The sequence below is a fragment of the Pangasianodon hypophthalmus genome, chromosome 13 (assembly GCF_027358585.1).
Source record: "Pangasianodon hypophthalmus isolate fPanHyp1 chromosome 13, fPanHyp1.pri, whole genome shotgun sequence".
NCBI classification, from domain to species: Eukaryota; Metazoa; Chordata; class Actinopteri; order Siluriformes; family Pangasiidae; genus Pangasianodon; species Pangasianodon hypophthalmus.
The window spans coordinates 2,330,625-2,354,746 of NC_069722.1; the positions used below are offsets into that span (position 1 = coordinate 2,330,625).

Consider the following 24,122-nt stretch of genomic DNA (forward strand, 5'->3'; position numbering starts at 1 on the left):
AAATGTAGAAACATTTAATTTCACTATTTTTGAAGGCAACTTTGCTCTACAGCATTTCTTTTCACAAGTGCCTAAGACTTTTGCACAGAACTGTGAGTATATATATATATATATGACAACAACATATTTAGAAAGAAGCAGTCGAATAGCTGGTGGATACTTTGAGGGGAAACGATAATTATGATATATTATTTATCATTTAATAGCTTAATCTTTTTCCAAAATACTTGAAATACTAAGTCAGATTTACATTGTGGTTAAAGTTTTAGTGAATAACACATGAATCTCATCACATAACTGATGACATGGACAGAGTTCTCCGTAGTGGACTTGTGGTCTGTTTTTATCCCAGGCTACATGCTGTGCGGACGGAGAGAACTGCTGTCCGAAAGGCTACACCTGCCATGACCAGTGTTGCGTGAAAAGCTCCTGGATGAAGGTCGACTCTGTGCCTTTAACCTCCGTCAGGGACACGGCGATGCCGCAGATCCAAACTGACATCGACTGCGGAGGAGGGTTCAGCTGCAAAGACACGGAAACCTGCTGCAGGACGTCAGAGAGCTCCTGGGGCTGCTGCCCAGCTCCGAAGGTAACACCGTAGAGAGAAATGTGGATTTTTTTTCACAGATTTATTGTTTTTAAATTTAAGTTATTGAAAATAGTTAATTTATTATTATTATTATTATTATTGTGTATCATTTAGAAACATCAAATCAGCTTCCTTTGGTACTGTAAATGGTACAAACGTTTGATTGTAACAGAAAGAATATTAGTTATAAGAAGTCAGAGGTCACGCGTCCTTTTATAGAACTGACACAGAGGCCACGCCTCCTTTAGTGGAACTGACACACAAGCCACACCTCTTTCACTGGGACAGACAGGTACAGAGGCCACGCCTCCTTTAGTGGAACTGACACACAAGCCACACCTCTTTCACTGGGACAGACAGGTACAGAGGCCACGCCTCCTTTAGTGGAACTGACACACAAGCCACACCTCTTTCACTGGGACAGACAGGTACAGAGGCCACGCCTCCTTTAGGATTACTGACAGACAGGCCACACCTCTTTCACTGGGACTGACAAACTTTCTCTTCCCTCCTTCTTTGCTTCTCATCCTTTCATGCTAATTTCTTGTCTTCCTTTCTTTTTTCCTTATCTTCCTTTCTTTTGCTGTTCCCTTCTCGTTCCTTCTTTTCTCTTAATTCTATATCTTTTTTCTTCTGTTTCTTCCTTTAATGGAACTGACAGGAACAAAGGACTTTTTCTTTATCTTCCTTCCATAATTCATAATTCTTTCTTTCTTTCTTGCTTTCTTTCTTTCTTAACACTGCTTCTGATGCCTGATGCGATATTTGTATGTAATCAATAGTTCAAGAATACATATTTACAATAAGTGTGTGTGTGTGTGTGTGTGTGTAGGCTGTGTGTTGCAGTGATATGCTGCATTGCTGTCCCGCTGGATACACCTGTGATGAGTCCGGCTCCTGCACTCCAGCGTTGGGCTTCGACTGGGAGGTGTTCTTCTCCAGGAAGAAACGAGCTCGCGCTGTATAACCACACACACACACACACACACACACACACACACTGACCTTGTCCTACTGAGCGACATCACACTTCGAACTAGAATATAGGTCACACGCATGTTACACTAATCAGGTTTTATATTTTAGTAATACATGGTGATTTTATTTTGAATAGAAAATGAATTGATGCTAATCAGAAGGGCTGAGTATCATCCTGAAGATCATCCTGTTTACATTCATTAATCAATCTCCAATCCTGCGTTCCAGTACTGATTTTACACCTCTATACACTTCCCCTGTCCACCTAGAAGTTAACTATCAGCAAGGGGCCACTTGCAGCACAAGGGGATGACTATAACTGACATTTTCCACAATCTCTGACAAGCAGAGAGTAGCTGAAGCGATGTCCTTGAATATTTGTGTGGTCTATTTCCTTTAAACCATGTAACAAATCTAAATAAATGCCATGTAACAGCTAGCTAGCATCTTAGCCTGTCAAACAGAAAGGAGAAAAACGTCGTTAAAAATGTTGTAGATGTTTTTGAGACCTTAAGTATTTCCTGACATCAGATGAGATGTGTGTGATGGAAGAGTGATGATGACAAAACAACAAATATTCCAGCTGTGTACACGCTTACTAGCTAGCATACAACTAAAACTGCTTATTGTAGCGCTTGCTAACAAGCTAGCAGAATATCAGCATTGTTATTTACAATAATAATTAGGTGATGTTTCATTCTTCCTCTTTACTGTTGTAGATGTTAACCAATATTTGATTTTTTTTTTTTTAAATCCTATATTTATGTCTATTTAAACATACAGGCTAACACTAGCAGTATCACACATTGTATTTTCCAAAGACCATACTAGTGTACTAAATAGCATGTAGTATTTAATATAGTTGTTTATATTGCAGCTCTGGAACCAGACATGAACAAAAAAGGGAAAGAAATCTCATTTTCCGAAGGAAGACCTCAGATTTTTGGTCAGCTTAATGATTTCGGATACATCCTGTAGCTAGCTATGTAGTATGAAATCGTATGAAGTCAACACCAATTTTAATTTAATAAACATTACTGACAATAATAAATCTAATCTAGAAAGCATGCTAAGCTAATTAGTTAGCCAATTCTAGCTAACTGGTGAGAGGCTTGTTATGGTTGTGTGATTATTGTAATGTAATATTTATCACCTCCTGTGTTTAAAGGTTCTTATTTATTGCTCCTGCTTACAGGCAAAAGTAACGTAGCGTCCTCCTCTAATGCTAGTTTTATTAAAAATAAATCACTTCAGACTGAGCGCATTCCGCCTGAGTGTTTCTTCTGAAGTCTGTTATCTAACAAACTTCACTCGAGTTGATAAACTGGGATAAAGTGACCTCGAGAGTGTGACAGGGATGCATTAAGAGGTCACCGAGGAAAAATCAGCACTGGAACAGCATAAGTTTTGTTCAGAAATCACTTTAAAAATGAAAATCCATTTCTGTTTTGTGAGGAGATTTTTATTTGTCGTTTCTTGCCTAAGGACATGGACTAGGTAAAACTGTTTTAAATAGCAAAGACATTTACAAATACTTCTTCTGTGACTCCTTGATTATAACAGCTGTATTTTTCACCCTTTAAACATCTGCAGCTTATTTTCAGAGATATTACATCACTATGTTTGAACATCAAGACGACTTTTTATGTTGTGTGAACTATGATGTATTGTCCAAAACGTCCAAGACGTCTGTGAGAAACTTTCTTGAGAGCTTTACTGAGATCAATAAAAGTGATTTCCTTGAAAAATCCACAGTCCTGCCCACTTATTTTCTATTGGCTCATGAATTTAAGTTCACCTAAATAAAGTTGGCGCTAAATGACGGAAACACCTCACATCCACCGTCCTTTCCCCTTCGGTTAACTGACTTTTTTTTTGCTAGAGAATTTTTATTTGCATTCTTTCTGACCTTCTTACTTAAGAAAACATAAAATTATAGTTTACAAGTGCCTCCCGTATCGCCATAGCAACAGGTCAACCATCAGAATGCTACCAAACCGTAAAGTTTGGCACCTCTGGCTATAATCCAGTGTTATTTATAATAATATAATGATATAATTATATAATTATAATAATATAATATAATCTCCAGGCCGAGTAAACTCTCATTCTGCTCAGTGTTCTTCCTCTTGCATGTAGATGTAGACATTACTTACACTAAGTACATTTATCTAATACAGCTTCTCAGTTTATAAATATTTTTTTCTCTAACATAGAGATTACATTTGTCTTCTAAAATGCTTTAATGTGAGCAGGGTGTTTTGTAAGAGGAAATGATAAATGCTGAAAGCCTTTCTGGCTAGTTTACAGAGCTGCTCCACCCAGGGTTACATTTACATTCACAGATAAAGATGGAAATGTAAACATGACCACAAAAGCGCTTTGTGATTTCCACCGACTTATCACTGAACCACATGTGGGTTTGTTTTAATGGCGGCAAGCAGCCAACCATGAGGGTGCCAATAATTTATTCCTCTAGTGGAACTGACAGAAACAAAGGCCTCTTTCTTTCTTTTCCTTCCATTATACCTTTTTCTTGTTTTTGTCTATTTCCTCCTTTCCTTCTTTTCCTTGTTTCTTTCTTTCTTTCTTTCTTTCTTTCTGTTGTTGTTCCTTCCTTCCTTTCTTCTTTGCATTCTCTTTGTTTTTTCTTTTTTCCATTTTCTTTCTTTCTTTCTTTCATTTAATATTAATTCATTCATGTTTTCTTTCTTTCTTTCTTTTTCTCCCAATGTTCTTTCTTTCTTTCTGTTGTTGTTGTTGTTCCTTCCTTTCATTTTTTCATTGCATTCTCTTTGTTTTTCTTTTTTCCATATTTTTTCTTTCTTTCTTTCTTTCTTTCTTTCTTTTAATGTTCATTCATTCATTCGTTCATTCATTCATGTTTCTTTCTTTTTTTCTTTCTGTTGTGGTTCCTTCCTTTCATTCTTTTCATTGCATTCTCTATTTTTCTTTTTTTTCGTGTGAAATACGTCATGTTGTTTGGACACAAATATTTACATGAATTTTAAAAATGTAATTTATTATAATAAAACATAAAGATATTGTTCATATTATTTACTTCATATAAACACTGAGTGTTGAGAAAATGGCAGCAGTATGACATTATTATTATCATCATCATCATCATCATTATTATTATTATTATTATTATTTTTATTATTATTATTATTATTGCTAATAGCAGTAGCTAGCTAATGGACGGAAGTAAACACAATAAACATGGCGAACACTTTGCGTTTCTATGGTACCTGACGTTAATATGTTAATACGTCCAATCCTAGGCCGCCATTTTTGTTTACGTCATTACGCTCTCGCCCAATCTTAGGCTGGCGCGCGCCTGCAACCTTTTTTTTTTTTCTCCTGATTTGTAAAACATGGCTGCTAACCTTCGCTGCGCTACCGTCGCTGAGTCCGCGAGCGCGCGCGTGGATTCGAGATCTTCGTTTCTTTTGGTCACTACGTCACGCAAAGCTCAGCGAGATGACGTCAGAGCATTCAAGATGGCGGCTGCACCTGCCAGATATGTTGGAACGTAAACATTAGATCGGATTGTATAAAAACGTTTAAAAAATAAAAACGTTTAATCAGGTAGTGAGATTTAAAAATAAATAAGTAAGTAAGTAAGTGAGAGCCGGGATGTGGGCGGAGGAGACGGTGGCCTCGGACAGCGAGGCGGCGGTGACCGGCGCCGGTGAGCGCTGGGCTCCGGTGGGCGCCGTCGCTAATCCCGAGGATGAGCGCAGTCAGAGCCCGGAAGGACACGGAGCTCCGGGCGGCGAGGCGGTAATGGCGACGCGGCTGCGGCGGCTGGAGGAGGAGCACGAGCAGCTGCACTCGTCCTTGCTGGCGCTCACGTCGCACTTCGCCCAAGTGCAGTTCCGCCTCAAGCAGATCGTCCACGGCCAGAGCGAGGAGCAGGACAAGGAGAAGATGCTGAAGGAGCTGGAGGAGTTCGCCTTCAGAGGATGTCCTCATGTCCTGGGCTGCCGCGCGCAGCATCCGCTCCAGAACTCGGTGAGGGTTCCACATAGACTACAGGCACTTTAGGATCAACTTCAATAACCTTAAAGTGTGTTCTGCACTGTTTACTGCCTCCACCTCCACGGGAAAGTGTGAACACTCTGCTGCACTCTGCTGCACTCTGATGCAGGGCTCTAGCTTTTAGGGCTCTAGCTTTTAGGGCTCTAGATATAACCAGGTTATTAGGTCCATCTACACCAAGGGTTCCTCAAGGAACAGGGAAACACTCTTTGTTGGGTTCTATTTGGAAACTTTAAGCATCTAATCAAAGCAGACTTTTAGGGTTAACCTGACTATATTTTATAGGGTTCTATGTGGATTCTTTATAGCTCTAATCAAAGTATGCTTTTAGGGTTCTAGATATGGCCACTTTATTAGGTCCATCTATGTCAACACTCTTTGTAGGGTTATATATGGAACTTTTAAGCATCTAATCAAAGCACACTGTGAGGGTTCTAGATATAGCTAGGTTATTAGGTCCATCTTCACGAAGGGTTCCTCCTGGAACAGGGAAATACCCTTTATATGGTTCTATGTGGATTCTTTAAGACTCAAACCAAAGTATGCTTTTAGGGTTCTAGATATGGCCACTTTATTAGGTCCATCTATGTCAAGGGTTCTTCACGGAACAGGGAAACACTCTTTGTAGGGTTATATATGGAACTTTTAAGCATCTAATCAAAGCACACTTTGAGGGTTCTAGATATTACCAGGTTATTAGGTCTACCTCCACCAAGGGTTCTTCACGGAACAGGGACAGACTCTAGATGGAGAAAATTTCTTCTTATTCTAAATCAAAGGGTTCTTTGCACCTTATTACTGGTTCTTCACAATCCTTTAAGGAACCCATGCCAGCTGTAATTTACCTTTTGCACTATATCTGAAGTGTAGCTCTTTATATCATCATCCAGTAGCTTTCAACAAGCCTCCTTTCCAGATTATGGTTCTAGGAAGAACCCAGGGTTCTTTCTAGAAACCTCTCTTATAATGTGCTACATAAAACCTTTAAGCTGTCAAACCAGAGGGTTCTAGATTTAAAACTTTTTTCCTTTAGCTGTGTTAACACATCCTGGTTATTTACAAACAGTTCTCTGCAATACGTTAAAGGTTCTTCAGAATCTTTTATGGAACCCTTGACAGCTGTAATGCACTTTTTACAGTATTTCTGAGATGGAGCCCTTTATATCATTAACCAGCTTTCAGCTGAGGATATTTGCAGAAGGTGGTTCTACATGGAGCCTTTGCTGAAAAGGTTCTTATTAGAAAGTACTGTTGTTGGGTTCTACCTGAAGACACTGATATTTCTCCAAATGATTCTTTGCACCTCGTAACGGTTCTTTAAAATATTTTATGGAACCTGTGACAACTGTAATGTACTTTTTTACAGTAGGGCCTTTCGCACCGCTTTAGTTCCAGAACTAAATTTACAGTACTAAAGTACCGAGCGATTTTTTTTTTGCGTGAACTATTTCCCAGTACCGTTTAAAGGGTTGCATTCGCACCGACAGCGGGCACTAGGAAGTGACGTAAGCCGGTCGACAGCGACTTCATTTGTGCGCGGCGTTCAACAACGGAAACAAAGAAAAACAACGTAAACAATCGGAGGATGGAGGACGCTGTGATCAGAGCTGTGTTTTTGTCGTGTCTCGCGTCCATCTATCGCTCTTCTCCATACTTGTGGAATAAGTCGATGCTACAGTATGTTTACGCGGTGTTTTAAATCATGGCGGGTGAGGGCGTTTTTGTACGCGTTTGGCCAATCAACGTCTACTTACGTCACGGATAGTACCAGTTGTGCTGGTTAGACCCTGCTCCGGAGTAGGAGCTCATTTGGTTCTCGAAAAAGGCAGTCGGTACTAAAATCGCACCCAGTTCCGGAGGTGTGAAAACGCCAAAAAGTGGGTAGTTTCACAATTTTACCTAAGTTCAGGTACTATGAAAAGGTTCCCCTTGGTGCGAAAGGCCCTAGTATTTCTGAAAAATAGCCCTTTATATCATTGACCAGTAGCTTTCGATAAAGATCATTTGTAGAATGTGGTTCTATGTGAAACCTTTTCTGAAAGGGTTCTTCCTATAAACCGGTGGAGATGGTGGTGGAGATGGTGGTGGTGGAGATGGTGATGGTGGAGGAGATGGTGGTGGTGGAGATGGTGATGGTGGTGGAGATGGTGGTGGTGGTGTAGGGTTTAACCTTTAAGGGTTTCCAGGGAGGAAGCAAATGAAGAACCCCTCTTCAGTTGCTAGATGGAACCTTTTATACACCATATACTTCACTGCCTGTAGTCCATCTGTGGTGCAAAAGTATTGGCACCTGTCTGCCTCGTATACCAGTGGAAAGGGACCACTGAAGGAATTTGTATCCTTGTAGTTGAGGTGGAAACTTTTACAGCATGTTTCTTTCAGAACTGAAGACATCCGAATCTGATTATTTCATTACAAGACAAAACAAACGTCCAGAATTTTAGCTTTAGTCACTCAGGTTTGACAACACCACATGTTTTTTCCCTTCCAGCTCGTAGGCACTATTCTGTCATTCACTTAAAGTTTGATGCTAAGATGTTTTCTTTCTCTTCCTCATTCCTTTTCTCTCATGCTTTCTCGACAGGAGGAGATGGTGAGTATTCACAAACATGGCGTCTCACTCAAAGTCTGAGAGTGCAGTAGAAATGTAGACTTTGAAGAGATTTTGTGTGTGTGTCGTGTACATTTAACACACTGCCACTTGTCTGATTTTTGTGTGTGTGTGTGTGTTAGAGCGAGAGGGAAAAGAGAGAGCGCCTGGAGGCTCAGAGAGAAAAGCAGAAGGAGCTGATTGTCCAGCTGAAGACGCAGTTGGATGATTTGGAGCGTTTCGCCTACCAGGAGGGCAGCTATGACTCACTCCCCCAGTCTGTCGTCATGGAGAGGCAGAGGGTACGCGCCATCCCATAATACGTGTCCTTTATTTAACAAGCTGGGTTTTATTAGCATTAAAAATCTCTTTTGTGCCAAAAATTAACACAAACAGTATTAACACACAAATCAGGGCGTCTGAATTTAATGAGTTTCATTCGTATTAAAATGCACATCATTCATCAGGTCATAATTAGCTGTGTGTTTAAACAGACATCAGGCGTCTAAAAATGAGACGTGAGCCTTTAGGTTTTGACCTAAAGCTTCTCCTGATGCAGGTGATCATCGACGAGTTGATTAAGAAGCTGGACGTGAACCTGAACGAGGACATCGGGAACCTGACGCCCGAGGAGCTGCGACAGCGCGTGGACACCGCCATCGCACAGATCGTCAACCCCGTGCGCGTCAAAGAGCAGCTGGTGGAACAGCTCAAAACCCAGATCAGAGATTTGGAGATGTTCATTAACTTCATACAAGGTGAGGAAGAGGAAGGGGAGGAGGGGAGGAGGGTCTCACACACACGATCCAGCTCAGTAGCACATTCATGCTAAACTCTACACGGGTGTTTACTGGGCTTTTTGCTAGTATGAATGTGTTGAAATGGCTCCTGATCCTGATGGTTCTCCACGCAGATGAAGTGGGGAACCCGCTCCTGTCAGACAGAGGGAACAGCCAGCAGAGTCGAGCCACCGGACCCAAACAGGGCAGAGGACAGGGCAGCATGAAGCAAGGTCAGTGTCTGAATCAGATCAGTTTACTGTTAATGCTTAAAGCTCGATCTCTTAAACTCTGAGATCATTATTCAGTGGTTCATATAAATCCAAGCCAGACTTCCATTAGCTACATTAGCTTCGGTGCAGAACTGAAGGCGCACACCTTGGTCACGTGTTGATGTGATTTCTCTGTGTCCCGGTGCAGTGGACCCTGAGCGTGCTGAGCAGCTGCGTGCCAGCGGGCTGCGTCTGGTCCAGCGTGCTTTAGCGGTGCTGCAGATCTTCGCTCTGAGCCAGCTGGGTTGTTCTGCAGGCACCATGGCCCCGAAGGCGTGGCCTCCAGCCGACGGAGCTCCTGATTACGGCCCCCTGCTGAACAAACTCGAGGGAGCCGTGGAACGTGTACGCCTCCTCGCCTCTCGCCTCCAACCTGCAGGTCAGGACGAGCCCGTGGTGAGCTACACGTCCTCAGCGACGCCCCCAGCTGCCCCTTCAGGACCTCGACACGAGCTCATAGTCACTGTGAGGAAAGATCTGTCCCTGGCGTTGCGTGACCTCCTCGCTCACGGCCTTTACGCTCCGTCTGAAGGCATGAGCCTGGTCCTGGCGCCTATTTCCTGCCTCCTGCCGTTCTCCGGATCCTCGCAGCAGGACTCGCTGCACCCCTGGGAGCTCTTCGTTAAGTATTATCGCGCGAAAAACGGCCCGGCTTTCGCCGAATCGCCCGCTCGGCAGCTGTCGCAGTCCTTCAGCCTGCCTATAGGAGGAACCTCGACGGTCGTGACGCCGAAAAACTCGCTCCTGTGGGCCGTGCACAGCGTCCTGAGGGAGCACGGCCGCTACAAACGCAGCGCGGACTCCGAGTTCAAGGCGCTGGTGTGCATGGCGCTGAACGAGCAGAGGCTGGTGTCCTGGGTCAACCTGCTGTGCAAGGCGGGAACTCTGATCCACGCTCACTACCAGCCCTGGAGCTACATGGCGCAGACCGGCTTTGAGGGGGCGCTAAGGATTCTGGGACGTCTCAGCCACCTGAAGTTCGATCTGCCCGTCGATCTGGCAGTGCGACAGCTCAAAAACATCCAGGACGCGTTCTGAGTCCATCTTATTTCAAAGAGGAAGAGAACATTGCTGAGTCCAAATGTCTGACCTTAAAACCAAGAACCGTCTTTGTTTCATCAGCTTCCAAAATGTACTTTTAATCAATTAACAAAGAATTAAAGGTGCAGTTTGTAATGTGTTTCGAGACCTGGAAATAATCACCTCATTTTAAAGACACATTCGAAGTGTCCATGCACAGGGTATTTATCTCACTCGTTTCTTCATTTCGGGCTCAGAAAATCTTCCGGCCTGGAAATAAGCTCCGCCCCCTCAGTCAGAAACACACCTGCTCAGCACTTTTTTTTTTTCCCTTAAAAGGTGACCCATGAGGCATATTGCAGTTTCAGCTGAGGGGGCGGAGTCTGTTTTGAGTAAAATGAGAAATGCTTGTCGGAGGGCTGTAAATATTACAAACTGCTCCTTTAAATCTTTTTAGCTAAATCCTTACACGACACTAAATATCCAGTTCACTTTATTTTTTTAAAACTGTTGTGGCAAAAGCTGTAAACTGGTTCTTTTTGGGCCTGGGTGTATATTTGTGGTCCACTGATTTCACTAATGCTTCAGTAAAAATTCCTCCTTTCTGATTAAAAAAATTACGTAACCTTCAAACATTTCATAAAAGGTTTCAGTAAGTATCAGGAGTGCCTTTAATATTATACAGATACATTTCACTCTGTGTGCAATAGAGCGGTGGACCCAAGTACGTAACTGTCCTGTAAACATCATGTGCTCCGCTTTTTAATCTTCCGTAACGGCTGCGGTTTGTGCTGCTGTCGTTTATTCTGTGGCTAGCGAACCGCCTTCGTGCTAATCCTTTCATATACGCTGTGTGTTACATGATGTACGCAGATACACATGTGGGTAGTTCTAGGTTTATACTCGCAAGTGACGAGTCACGTGTGTCGCTTGTAGTTTGTCTCTCGTGGGCGTGTACCAACCGTGACTGCCTGTGGGCGTGGCCTATCCAGTGGCCTGCTGCTTCCTTCCTTCCTGCTTTATTTTTATTCGTAATGTCTCTATACACGTTTAATGACAGGACGAGATGAAACCGCTGTTATTTTTTTGCGTGACAAACAGTAAACGGGAACTAATTGCAGGTAGGAACTAAAGTTGTGAACAGGGAACTGAAGAAATGTCGGACGACACGCGCCGCACGATTGATCCGAGGAATCATTCCAGCCAGTCGTTTGAAATTGTCACTTTACTGCATCGTGCCTAATTTGCATAGAATTTAAAAATTCAATTGTCGCCCTGTCACTGAGATCGTGGCTCCGTGTCACAGACGTACGTACGCTCTGACTTGCACTCGCGTGAACCTAGTGCACATCTTCAGCTGCACCGACAAAAGAAACGAAAGAACGTTTTAAATATCTTCTGATTCTGTGAGAAAAAGGAACTGGGACGTTTCCCAAAACTCTGACGTCATAGAGTGTGGAATAGACGCGCTTGTTTAAGTCATGCAAGTGCGTTAGACTGAACATTTCAGAGTGAAGAATCTCTCAGTGCAGTCTTTTTTTTTTTTAATTTATTTTTTTTAAGCATTTTCAGTTGTTGAACAACTGCTGGTGTCGAGCAGGCGTGTCACTTCCTGACCGTCTCCTATTGGACGCTGTTTAAAGCTTACTAAGGGAAATGCGTTAGCATTAGAAGTTGGTATTAAAACATTCCACTGCATCGATCGTATTTTGCTGGTAACGTATTCTGCGTTCACACCAGCAGTGAGTTTTTCGCATCACTCAGATCCTTCTACGCTAGTCACTCGTCGATAAATCTCCTCCATCTCGACAAACGATCTAGCTAGCTAGCTAACGAACGTATACTGTATAAAACCACTCACTAAAGAGTCTGAATGCAACAAACGAGTTCCTGCGAATGTATACTTCCTGAGCGAACCGTTTCACTTCACTTCTCATTCCCAGAACCTTAAACTCCACCCAGCTTTTTGTTTTGTATCGATTACCCCGCCCATTTCCCGTCACACCGTTTGCTCCGCCTCCTGCTTCCCGCTCGTTTAATGTGAACGCAGCGTTATCCTCGTGCGTGCGTCGATGATCAGGTGACACGGTGTTGTCATCATACGCTGTTATCATGGACACTTAGAAATATTACAGACAGTTTAAACGTAAACATTACACGTTCTCTCTGCTGGTTTATTTATTTAAACAAACGTAGTCTTTGTTTAAAACTAAGACGAGGAAGAGATTACAGAGATTGAAATCATGACATGGTTTTAAAGCAGGTGGAACATTTTTGCTCTTCCAGGCTGGAAAAATTTAAACCATAAACCTGAAATTTAGAAAAAACTAGCGAAGCCTGCTGCATGGCAAAGTTCCAAATGAGTGTATTTTACGGGATCTGAGAAATGAGAGGGTTGTTACAAGTGCAACACTGTGACACACTTTTAGAAAATCGCAGACCGCACCTTTAATGTTGCTTTGTTCCTGTTTGCTGAAGTGAAGTTTGAGGGACAGTAAAGTTTTACGATTTGCTAAAGTGATGCTGGAAATTTCTTTCAACTCCTTGATGTGCGGTGTGTGTGTGTGTGTGTGTGTGTGAGTGTGAGAGAGAGAGAGAGAGAGAGAGAGAGAGAGAGAGAGAGACACCTGATTATTTGCTGCTACAAAACGTCTTTTACAGCAGGTTGATCTGATCTGATGTGATCTGAAGTGATCTGATGGATATAAACGCGCGTTCATGTTGTAATCCGTAGAGAATCGCTGTGCGTCGATCCCGTCATGTCCTTTTATACTTTATATTTTCACACTCGATGAATCTCCTTTGACTGCTGAAGTCTCGAATGTAAACTCCACACTGCTGTGCCCTACTCAGCTTTTACTGCAGATTTCTGCAGATGTTTTTTTTTTTTTCAATCTTGAGAAAAGTTAAAAGTATATTTTTATGGACCAGTTTGATAAACAACACGGGATGTGAGGAATCCATGCGTTTCGCTTCATGTTTACGCTTCATAAAGTTTTATGTATTTCATTTGGTTTGTTTCCTTTTCCTCAGACGTTGTGTTCATCTCAGATTTGCACCTTTGTGTCATTTTGTTGTGTTTTTTTTCCCTCTTTGAATAAATCTCGTACTTTTTTTACTTGCTATTTTGATTAGTGTCCGACATGTTAGTTTGGGTTTATGTGCCAGTGCTGCTTTCGAAATTATTTCCAAAATGTAATTTATCTTTAGTTCTCATTTCCTTTAGTGTCACTCTGATTAGTTTTTATTTATTTTTGCTTTTCTTTTTTCTCTTTGTTTTTGGTGTGTGTGTGTGTGTGTGTGTGTGTGTAAGATAAAAGAATTGTGTATTGTACTTGAAATTATATTTGATTCAGGTTGATTCAGTTGCTGTATTAATAAAAAAAAATCATGAAGGGGCTGATGGGAACTTCAAGTTTTGTCTGTCTGTGTTTTTTTTTTTTTTTTTTATTTAATTTTTTTTTTTTAATTTAACCAAAATCTTTTTTAAAATCTTTTTTTAATTAAATGCTTCAAGGCAATTTGATAACCTGCATTGTTAGGATTTTTTTTTTAATCATACCAGTTTTACCAAATTTTATTTTATTCTGGTTCATGTTGTATCTTGGGAATAGATGAAAAAATACCAAGTGTTAAGATATTTTTTGAAAATATAAATATATAAAATTTCCAGTAGTACACTATTACTATTATTTACTTTCTTTATTATTATTTTTTTTAACCAAGGTGTTTTCTATTCTATCTCAAGCAAGTTTTGCATCTTATATTAAAAAAAATTATAAAATTAAAAGTCAAATTAAAAATGCAGTCAAATTTTCAGTTTTTTTTTTTTTTTTTTTTTGCTGTTTTAAGTATGTAGTCATGGACAGTTTGCCTTTTTTTATAATTTTTTTTTTTTTTATTTTGAAGTGAAAATTCATATTTACAAGCAAATCTGAATAACAGCAATGTTATAATATAAAATATCAAATTGAATAAAAAAAATGTACATGAAAGCGTAAGAGCGACGTTTGGTCCAATCACATACCGCGGTCTCATCCGGGTATTTTAGCTCTACAGCTCCTAGTTAGCTTATCGGCTAGTTAGCAAGATAAACACAACGCTTTCAGCTGTTTAAGCGACACGAACTTCGACTCTAATCCTGTAAATTATAATCTTAATGATATAGATGATATTATTAGGAAATATCATGTTTGACACGCTCGAGCTAATATTTTATTTCGCAAAGATTAGCTACATGCTATCGCTAGCTAGGTTTTATGGGATGTGTAGTTTTTAGACCAAAAAAAAATGGTACTACAAGTTAACAGTAAAATTATTACAAAGTTTTTTTTTTTTTAATAAAAACAGACAACATTTATAAGAAATTATGGGGGGAATGGCAGATTAGACGGTACTAAAATACATATTTTAAAAAAAAAAAGCGAATTCTCCGCCAGCAGATGGCGCTACTCCATTAGCACGATCACGTATGAAAAAAAAAAATCTAAGCGGAAATACGTCACTTCTCTCTGGTGTCAAGGGTCACGCGCGCTCTGCCTACTTCCTTTCCTGTTATCGTCGGCCACTGAAAGCCATCAGTAAGTGTTACACCATTTCATAATCCCTTTCCATCAACGAATAAATGAACACTTTTGCCCATTTTTATGTGTTAATTACTTAGTAAAGATGTTAAACTTGAGATCTGGATGTTTATTTGTGTAAATTAGTTGCTTTTATACCAAAAAAAGTAGGTATAAGTAACTGATGCGTCTCGCGCTTCTCAGAGTTGGAGATAAACATGGCGGCTGGTTTGGCTTTCAGTTAGAATGTATTACATTTAAAGGATTTATTCGCTTAAAAACAAACTACTAGATGTTAAAATATTGATTATTTTATCCCATGCAATACTTGTGTGTAGTGTTATCTCAGCTAGCTCGAGCTGATTAGCATGTTAGCTAAGGTTTCTATAGCGCGTGAGGTTCATCCTGCCTCTTTAACGCTCATGTGTGTTAAATATTTAGAGTTTTGAAGTAGTTTAAAGTCGTGAGTGGTTTGTTAATAAGGTGCCAGGTGTGTTAGAGCAGGAGTAAAGGAGCATGCATGAGAAACAACCTGCTTTTAGCTGTATATACACATGCAAATTCAGTATTTATGACGTAATAACATCATGCAGGAAGCTCCTTTAAGCCTCATTAATGAAGATGATTTGTCTTTTTTTCTGCATCTTGTTCATCTTTAAGGTTGTTTGTTTGGTTGATTTTCAGACATGGGTAAATTCATGAAACCTGGGAAGGTGGTGATGGTCCTGGCTGGACGTTACGCCGGACGCAAAGCCGTCATCGTCAAGGTATTCAGCACTGGCTGTGTTTTTATTTCTATTTATTTTATTTTATCCGCTACAGTGATGTAAAGTCGGTCAGAAGGTGTTCGTTCATCTTCTCTGACTGTACTGCAGTCGCAGATCACAGGTTCATGTTCTTGTCCTCGCTCTAATACGTTATTGTTGCTATAGTAACAGCTCATTCACTGTTAAAACAAATTAAAAATTGTTGATATGGTGAAGATTTCTTGAAATAAGGAGATGTTTATTTAGCATTTAATGAAGGAGTCTCCAGTGTCAGAAGTGAATCTGTAACTAAGATTTTAGACATCTTCATGAGAAGAGTTTGTTTAATGGTATTTTTTTTTCAGTAACATGACAAGCTGCTTTTTATTTCTTTTTCTTTTTTTTTTAATATGAAATTTTAAAAGCTTGAAGAAAGGGGGGAAGAAAAGGCTGCTCAGGGAACGAGTGTTTATAGCTGCTGTAATGTTTCACAGCCTTTCCACTTGTAACTATAATCGGATAAAAAAAAAAAAGCACAACATGCTCTTTAATAAATGAAAAATTGTAATTGTTGGCAAATTAAGTAAGGAGAGGTTTATTTAGCATTTAATAAAGGAGTCTCCAGTGTCAGAGAAATCTAAGATTTCAGACATCTTCATGACAGAGGAGTTTACGCTTTATGGTTTTTCAGTAGCTGAGGTTTTTTTTTTGTTTGTTTGTTTGTTTTTTTTAAAATACAAGTCTTAAAAGCTTGAAGAAAGAAGAATAGATGCTGGTCAGGGAACCACCTTTTTATAGCTGCTCTACTATAACTATAATCAATTTAAAAAAAAAAAGCATGACGTGTTTAATAAATGAAAAATTGTAATTGTTGGTAAATTGCTGTGGTGTAAGAGGAATAAAACAGTTCGGGGTGGTATAAGAGTAATTCCACTTCATCACACCGAGCTGTTTATTTTCCCTTTAACATCGCAGCACTTACTTACTTACGCTCTTGTACTCGTTTACAAAGTGGCTTGATTGTGTTGGAATTGGAAGTATCTGATGCTGTCTAGTGTCTAATCATGAAGTAAATCTAATCACGGATAATCGTTAAGAGTTACAGAACGCTGGTGTTGATGGTGGATCGGCGAGTATGTATCGTAATATAATTATAATAAGCACGATATTTCCATATCTCACAGGTTAAAACTCACTGAGGTTTCTTATTTATTTATTTATTTATGTTTGTTTTTTAAAAGAATATCGACGACGGCACCGCTGACCGCCCTTACAGCCACGCCCTGGTCTCGGGTATCGACCGTTACCCCCGCAAAGTCACCGCCACCATGGGCAAGAAGAAGGTGGCCAAGAGGTCCAAGATTAAGGCCTTCGTTAAGGTGTTCAACTACAACCACCTGATGCCAACCAGGTACGTGAAGCCGCGAAGATACGCGTCTACGTTTCTTATCTCCACCTGCAGAATAAAGAGTCAGCGAGTAACGGAAAGGGAGCACTGCGGAGCGGATACGATGTGGGCGGTGCTTACGTACTGCGATATTAGAAACGAACCGAAACTCTCCGGCTGGAGCTTTAACATCTCGCTGATGAGTAGATGAACCAGTTGGAGTGATTGAGTTTGCGTCAGTGTTTTGAACTTTCTAGTATTAACACATGACACACCCTGTAAGCCCCGCCCCCCCCTTTTTTTTTTTTTCCCCTTTGCCCTTTGATGTGACGTTGATGTTTTGGCCAGTGGACTCGGTTTTCCTGCTTCAGACACGAGCTGACTGCGTCCTCGCTTTCCGTCACGGTTAATACAGAGGGTTTTGAGTTTGTGACATAAATGCAACATAAAACCTGTCTGTCTAACTGGCTTTATTACAATAATAATAATTTAAATTTTATTTTATATAGAGTCTTTAAAAAGGCTTCTCGAGGTTCTTTACATAGGAAAAGAAAATAGAAGTGCAAAATATAAAATAAGGTCTATAAGCATGTATCAGGAGCAGTTAATAATAAAATACAATTCAAAATAAGAGTAGTAATAGTTAAATAAAAAAAATAAAAAAAAAATTCCTCAAGTAAAAGCTATTCTAAAGAAATAAATGTTGAGAGATTTAAATACGCTGTAAACTGGAAGGGGGGTTGGAACAAATCCAAATGATTCGTTTCGGTTTATTTCCATCGCTTCCCTGTTCTTAGTGTTTATCTGTGTTTGGTTCCTGTTGACCCGAAAACCTTACCGAAGATGTTTACACCCTGTTTCTCAGCTCAGATTATCACCAGCGTGATCATCGATGTAGATATTCGCAGAGTTCACACGTTTTCATTTCTGATAGATTTCTGATTTGTTGTAAAATAAGACGCTAGTTTTTTATTATTATTTATTTTTGCTCTGAGCTGCTGAACTTTGTCTCTGAGACTTGGCTTTCTGATAGAGCAGCAGTATCTTATCGTTTCTATAGTAACAAACCATTTCTGTTCATGGAGACGCGTATGGCGGTCGCGCCACGTAATCTAATATTAATAACGTCACGTCGCCGGGTCTTGGACTATATTTAACTTATATTTAAACGTACAGAAAGCTTTGTCTCTTTAACATGTATCATGTCACATTACTTGTGATTATTATAGTATACAATAATTTTGCACGATTAGTCACGTGGTCAGACTTTAAGTCGGCGTATAGGGGGTGTGAAGGAACTGCGTTGTAACGCAACTCTGTGAAAGTTAACAGATAAGCAAACAGGCAGAAATACAGCACAGAGAGGGAGAGATGGAGAGGGAGAGATGGAGAGAGAGAGATGGAGAGAGAGAGATGGAGAGAGAGAGATGGAGAGGGAGAGATGGAGAGGGAGAGATGGAGAGGGAGAGATGGAGAGGGAGAGATGGAGAGGGAGAGATGGAGAGAGAGTGGAGCAGGTGGCACACCTGAGTGTTCTCTCAAACGGTTCTCTCCACAATCAGATTGCTGAGCCGTGTGACGCAGAACCGTGTGATATTTGGACCAATCACAGACAGGCGGTGTTTAGGAGTTAGGAGTTGTGTTAGAGAGATCGTTTTAACGTTTACAGCCAGCTTAAGATTCGCAGAACGTTGAGCAGGATAATGAGATGAAAGTGTGACGAGCAGTTATGCGCTGAAATGGAGTCCGTGGCTCGTGTAACATGTTTGAGGATGATGTTATGGCTTATTTATTATTTGTTGTGGTTTCACACACAGAATTAATGAAGAATCGTAATTCTGTATTTTTTTTTTTCTTTTTAATTCTAAGCACACGGTTGTCTAGTGACTCGATTGCATTGCTGCGTTACGGTTGTGTCTGTTTTACACCGTGCTTCACTGTACACGTGTGTATTCGCATGTAGTTGCAGTATGATGACGATTCTGTTGTCAGTGATGCCTGCTAGATTGCCATCGTTATCGTTTTATAAAGATAAAATAGCGATTACGCGTGAATACAGCTTTCCTGTCGAAATCCTCTTCTCACAAAGGAGGGGATGGGATTGTGGTTAATTCTCTGTGCCGAATTTATCCAAGTGAACTTGTGAGCCAAAAGAAAAGGAGGATATTAAATATTAATATTAAATGTTGTCTAGAGACGATGGTAAATATAACTGGCGCCTGGAGCTAGGTTACAGATGATTGATTCATCTGCTGTGATGGCTATCGAGTCAGATGATTTAAATGTCTGTTGGAAAGCCTGGTGTCTGCAGCTTTAAGATACAACACAATTTTATTTTTTTTTATCTCGTAATACATCTTCTCTTTTCTTTTCTTCTGTTTAATGTCCTGCTGTCTGACTTCAGAGCAGATCAGCAAAACCCCTAACGTTGATGCGTCTCAGCTTCCTGTGTTCATGCTGCAGAACAAATAACGAAACATAACGCGGTTCGGTTTAAATGAAGAAAATGATAAAGATGTTCATCAGAGCGACTTCACTATACATGAGTTTAATAAGCGTCTGATAGTTTTATTAGAGCTGCACGATATTGAAGAAAAATGCGGTATGCGATAACTTGTTAAATAACGCGTTACGATAATTCTATAAGTGGGTAAAATCAATTTAAATTATATTTATATATTTAAAAGCTGAAAATGACATGACCAACTTACATGGTTCATATTTTTTTTGAGGAAAAGAAAGCATTCTCTGCTGTCTGTCACCTTAAAACTTTGACTTTACGTAACTATTTGAAGTATTAAAATCATTCCGTTATTGCAAGCCTTTGTGATATTTACATTTGCGATCTTTCGATATATTGTGCAGCTTTAAGTTTTATTTAAATTTTATAGTGAACTTAGTTACAGTTAATAACGCTCACGGTTCCAACTTGTTTTGCGTGAGTTTGAAAAAATAAATAAATAAATAAATAAAGAGAGAGGAAAAAAAAAAAGACCCAGACTAAGCATTAATGCTAGTGATTGCTGCTGCAGAAGACTCGTAACCAGCTTCTGGTATTCACATGCGTTACCTATATCTGGCCACGCCCCTTTATCCCCCGCTCCTTTAAGAAAAAAAAAAAAAAAAAAAGCAATACAATCACAGTCATTGATGAGGGACAATAGGATGATGGAATATTACACACAATATCATGCCTAGTAGGAGCATCTGTTATGTTCTCATTTTCAAAATGTTTATATCTTGCCTTAAAGTCAGATTTAAATACGGTACGATTTCTAGCCCGAGCTTGCCGTCACGGACACAAGTCACACATCGTAAAAGAATTCATTGATTGTGAATTGAGATCGGTGGACCTGGAACGCACAATGTGACCGGATTTAGTGCTGTTGCGACAAAAGTTCTGATTTTCGATAAAGATGTGAGTGTGAGCGCTGCTGCGAAGACGCTCGTCTAACATCCATCAGTAGAGTAACGCCAAAGGCATGAGAGAGATACAAATACAGCAGCGGCGATGGAGAAACTCAAGCTCACTGTGTGTGTGTGTGGTTTCTACACGAGCTGATTTCCCGATCATGCTGATTGGTTGATGTAAGCAGAACAGAGAAGCTTTCTTTCATCAGTCGTTAGAGGATCTTTATTGTATAATCTGATGCGGAGAACACGCGCTATCACCCAGTCTGTTGTAGAACTCGGACAGGATGTTTTTCAAAGGTCTCGTACCATATGATAAGTAATAATCTTAAAACAGCGCTGTGTGAAACCGGTTCAGTCCAGTTGTGCTCTAGATCAGAGGTTTTTAACTTTTTTTTTATTATTATTATTTATAAAGTTAATTTTACGATTCGGAGAGAATCCGGAAGTCCAGTTTTCTAAGATTCTCGTTGTACCTCTTATACCATACACAGTAGGTTTTCTTCTCCGAACATGACTGATCCTGTTCATTAATTAGTCTGTCAGATTGCTCAGGTGTGTTTGGAGCAGGAATATCAAAAAAAAAAAAAAAAAAGTAAAAATAAAAAAAATGTTGAAGATTTGCAGGTGTTTTTGTTTAAATGCTTTTAGATCGTTTTGTGTTAGATATATAATTCTATAGGTAAGAGATATTAATATTAGAGGTGTAAAGAAAAACAACTTGAAACTGAAAATCGGCCCAACGGTCTACAGTACGGCTGCGACGGTTTACAAACCGAGATGTGGTTCGAATTTGAAAGGAACGTGACATTAAAAACTGCTGTTGAAACTCGATGCACATGATTAGACAAAAGCTCAACAGGGAGTCTTGACGAAAGCATTCATTTATTTTTATTTGCGAAGACGTGCACTCCTGTAGCTATACAGAAAACGATGGATTCAGACATTAACACGATACTGGAACCCAGGAACACAGTATCGACTCAGCAGCCATTTTTAATGAAATGTACAAAAAACATAAAGATTTAGGGAGAGAATTAATGTAGTACAAATTCTTTGACAAAATATAAGCTTAGCATATAGTTCCTTAGTGAAAAGTAGGACGTGTTTGCAGGGTAATGGGTTCACTTTACCGGGATGAAGTCCAGGTTTCTTCCCTAACGCAACACGGGTCTGCACAACATGGACGCAAGAACCTCATCTTTACAGATCAGACCAGAGCCATTATTGTATGTTGTCTTAGATCAGTTTCATATCTGATAAGTTGCTGTGTGACAGAGAGAGAGATCGCTCAGATCAAGTCAAGTGGGTTTTATTGTCATAAAATGGATGTTGGAGTTTCAGGGTAGAGGTGCGTTTACACGAAAGACTTGCAGTTCACTTACACGGTCACTTGGGCGAAATAATTTGAACCATTTGAAGAAGCTTAAAATGTGAATGTAACTAAAGTGAATCCTGTTGATTTGAACCTGAATCGAGTCACATGGCTGCTGAATCGTATCAGATCAGTAGTGAATTGAAGTGTATCGAGTCGGTACTTGTGTAACTGGATGTGTTGTATGCTTTGTATTGATTCACTTTGCTAATTAATATGCATATTCATGCTCAACCTTTATTCATATCCAGTATATATATATATATTTCTGTTCATCTGCTTTCTTAAAAAAGCTAAAATCTGATTTCCGGACTCTTCCTAGGTACTCAGTTGACATTCCTCTGGACAAAACCGTCGTCAACAAGGACGTGTTCAGGGATCCTGCTCTGAAACGCAAGGCCAGGAGGGAGGCCAAGGTCAAGTTTGAGGAGAGGTGTGTGTTTAATCTCTGGTCCTGCTGTATAATACACGTACCCAGTAGATTTACTGCAGTGACTGATGTCTGGTTTTATATTTATTTATTTATTTATTTACAGATACAAGACCGGCAAGAACAAATGGTTCTTCCAGAAGCTCCGATTCTAGGCATTCAATGGTTTCTCTAATAAAGCTGTAAAAATCCCTCTGTTGTTCATTTTGTCTTTTGTGCTGGTGCTTGTGGGTTTTTGTTGTTGTTTTATTTACGATTCAGAGAGAATCAGGAAGTTCAGTGTTCTAAGACATTCTCATTGTACACTGTATTCTTAAACAATACACCGTAATATATAATTATCAGTTTATATGACTCATAATTAAATGCTGAATCTTTAGACTAAACGGAAATGATAGATCATGTGTAGTACACAACGTCATCGAGTTTTCAGAACAGAAAAGCCTCCACAGGAACGACCTCTTCACAATAACCTCCCATGGCTCCGCCCCTTCTGCTACAGTCCACGCTAACATGCGAGTTGTTGTGTTTCGGCCACATTTGTGTTTCAGTTCATTTCCCAAAAGTTAACCATCACACTGAATTTAATGTCTTCTGCCTTTTTCATTTTTCATCTTAGACGTGTGATTCTCAAAACAGGGTCCAGGGACCTCCAGGGGTCTGTCATTTATTTATTTATTTATTTTTCCTAAAATTAATTTTAAATAATAGATAAATTTTTTTTTTTTTTTTTTTTTTTTTTTTTTTACTGGTCACTTTTATCCAAACCCAAAAATATCCATGTCTCCTTGGAACTGTTTGGTTGGTGGAAAGTACAGGAATAAAAAGCTCCAATAAATAGCCAGAATATTATTGTACTGTAATTGTCTAATATCTGAAATCTAGTTCCTAAAATAAATAAGCTGAATGGGTGCATGGATTTTTTATTGATTTATTTTTACAGCTTAATGGGTGCAAAAAGTTTGGGAACCCCAGGATTAGACAGCTTAAACAATAAAAATGCTTTTTTCCCCCACCTACAGTCCCAGTGTTGCTTATATGCTCCTGTATATGAAGTCAAATGTGAAATTAAATTCTCTAGTGCAGAACTCGCAGAAATTCTGCCATCTTGGAATGAAGATCCCATAATGAAGTGAGCTTTTTAGAAAAGCTGTGTGTGTGTGTGTGTTTTTCTTATCTGCTTTGTTTTATCCACTTTGGAGAGCGGAGTCAAAAAAAACAGTGCAGTGGTTGAAAATGACATTTTGACGTGAATGAAAAGGCAAAACAGAAGCTGTGTTTTAATATTTACGCCTGTTAGTGTGGAGTGCTGTGTGCAAAGAAAAAAAAAGTCTGTAGTTGACTGTTTTCTGAGATGTAGATAGATTAGATCTGGATATTGATGGTGCGCATGTTTTACATTAAATACGTTAAATACACGAGTATGCAGTGCTGGTGTTGGAGGAAGGCGTGAAGCATTATTTATATGCCTACTTGATTTTCTCAAAAATGCAACAAGGCATCTGAAATAAAGCACAAGCTTACACTTCATTACATAAGGAATAAAACAGTCGATGTGGTGCTGTTATAGGACGATAATCACCAACACGGTAGTTGATGATTTTCCTTTAAATGCATGTCCACAAGTCTTTTATTCCTCTCATAACAGCAAAGAAACTGCAAAGCGTGATCTCCTCTGTCCTGAAGGTGGCAGAAAACAAAGTTACAGCTTCTTACACTGACACTGGAGACTCCTTCCATAAGAAACACCAAGTCGCTGTGAATGAGCTGTTACTATAGAAACCATACTGAGCGCTTTAATATGAGCATGTGATTCGTGTTCTAGAAAATGAATCAACATGTTCTGACCAATCAGAATCCAGAATCTCGTGAGGAGAAGTGAGGAGTGAAACAGGATTGTGGTGTGTGTGCTCAGTGATGCTCAGTGATGCTCAGAAGA

At 39.8% G+C, this 24,122-nt stretch overlaps 3 protein-coding genes across 3 annotated transcripts in view; all 3 read left to right on the forward strand.

Moving 5' to 3' along the window:
• Positions 1 to 3,315, forward strand: part of grna (granulin a) — a 43,412-nt gene extending 40,097 nt beyond the window's left edge. The window contains exons 47-48 of the mRNA XM_053239389.1: positions 353 to 589; positions 1,422 to 3,315. Coding sequence (XP_053095364.1) covers positions 353 to 589; positions 1,422 to 1,556 — 372 coding nt within the window. The 3' untranslated portion in view covers positions 1,557 to 3,315. The remainder of the gene's footprint in view (positions 1 to 352; positions 590 to 1,421) is intronic.
• A 1,661-nt stretch (positions 3,316 to 4,976) lies between these two features.
• On the forward strand, positions 4,977 to 13,707 carry rundc1 (RUN domain containing 1). The gene is made up of 5 exons (XM_026917227.3): positions 4,977 to 5,584; positions 8,345 to 8,503; positions 8,761 to 8,959; positions 9,115 to 9,213; positions 9,401 to 13,707. Exons 1-5 carry the CDS (start codon positions 5,207 to 5,209, stop codon positions 10,288 to 10,290), a joined length of 1,725 nt encoding a protein of 574 aa, XP_026773028.3. The 5' UTR covers positions 4,977 to 5,206; the 3' UTR covers positions 10,291 to 13,707.
• A 1,012-nt stretch (positions 13,708 to 14,719) lies between these two features.
• rpl27 (ribosomal protein L27) lies at positions 14,720 to 22,375 on the forward strand. Its single transcript, XM_026917270.3, has 5 exons — positions 14,720 to 14,852; positions 15,519 to 15,601; positions 16,822 to 16,991; positions 22,076 to 22,186; positions 22,290 to 22,375. The coding sequence occupies exons 1-5, from the start codon at positions 14,744 to 14,746 to the stop codon at positions 22,336 to 22,338; spliced, it is 522 nt and encodes a 173-aa protein (XP_026773071.2). The 5' UTR covers positions 14,720 to 14,743; the 3' UTR covers positions 22,339 to 22,375.
• The last annotated feature ends 1,747 nt before the right edge of the window (positions 22,376 to 24,122 follow it).

What these genes read in the sequence shown, in the direction of transcription:
- rundc1 (XM_026917227.3), top strand. Translation starts at nt 5,207, where the DNA reads ATGTGGGCGGAGGAGACGGTGGCCTCGGACAGCGAGGCGGCGGTGACC. An exon ending in TCGTCATGGAGAGGCAGAGG is followed by an intron (nt 8,504 to 8,760) that starts GTACGCGCCATC and finishes CTCCTGATGCAG; the next exon opens with GTGATCATCGACGAGTTGAT. An exon ending in GTTCATTAACTTCATACAAG is followed by an intron (nt 8,960 to 9,114) that starts GTGAGGAAGAGG and finishes TTCTCCACGCAG; the next exon opens with ATGAAGTGGGGAACCCGCTC.
- rpl27 (XM_026917270.3), top strand. Translation starts at nt 14,744, where the DNA reads ATGAAAAAAAAAAATCTAAGCGGAAATACGTCACTTCTCTCTGGTGTC. An exon ending in TCGGCCACTGAAAGCCATCA is followed by an intron (nt 14,853 to 15,518) that starts GTAAGTGTTACA and finishes GTTGATTTTCAG; the next exon opens with ACATGGGTAAATTCATGAAA. An exon ending in AAGGTCAAGTTTGAGGAGAG is followed by an intron (nt 22,187 to 22,289) that starts GTGTGTGTTTAA and finishes ATTTATTTACAG; the next exon opens with ATACAAGACCGGCAAGAACA.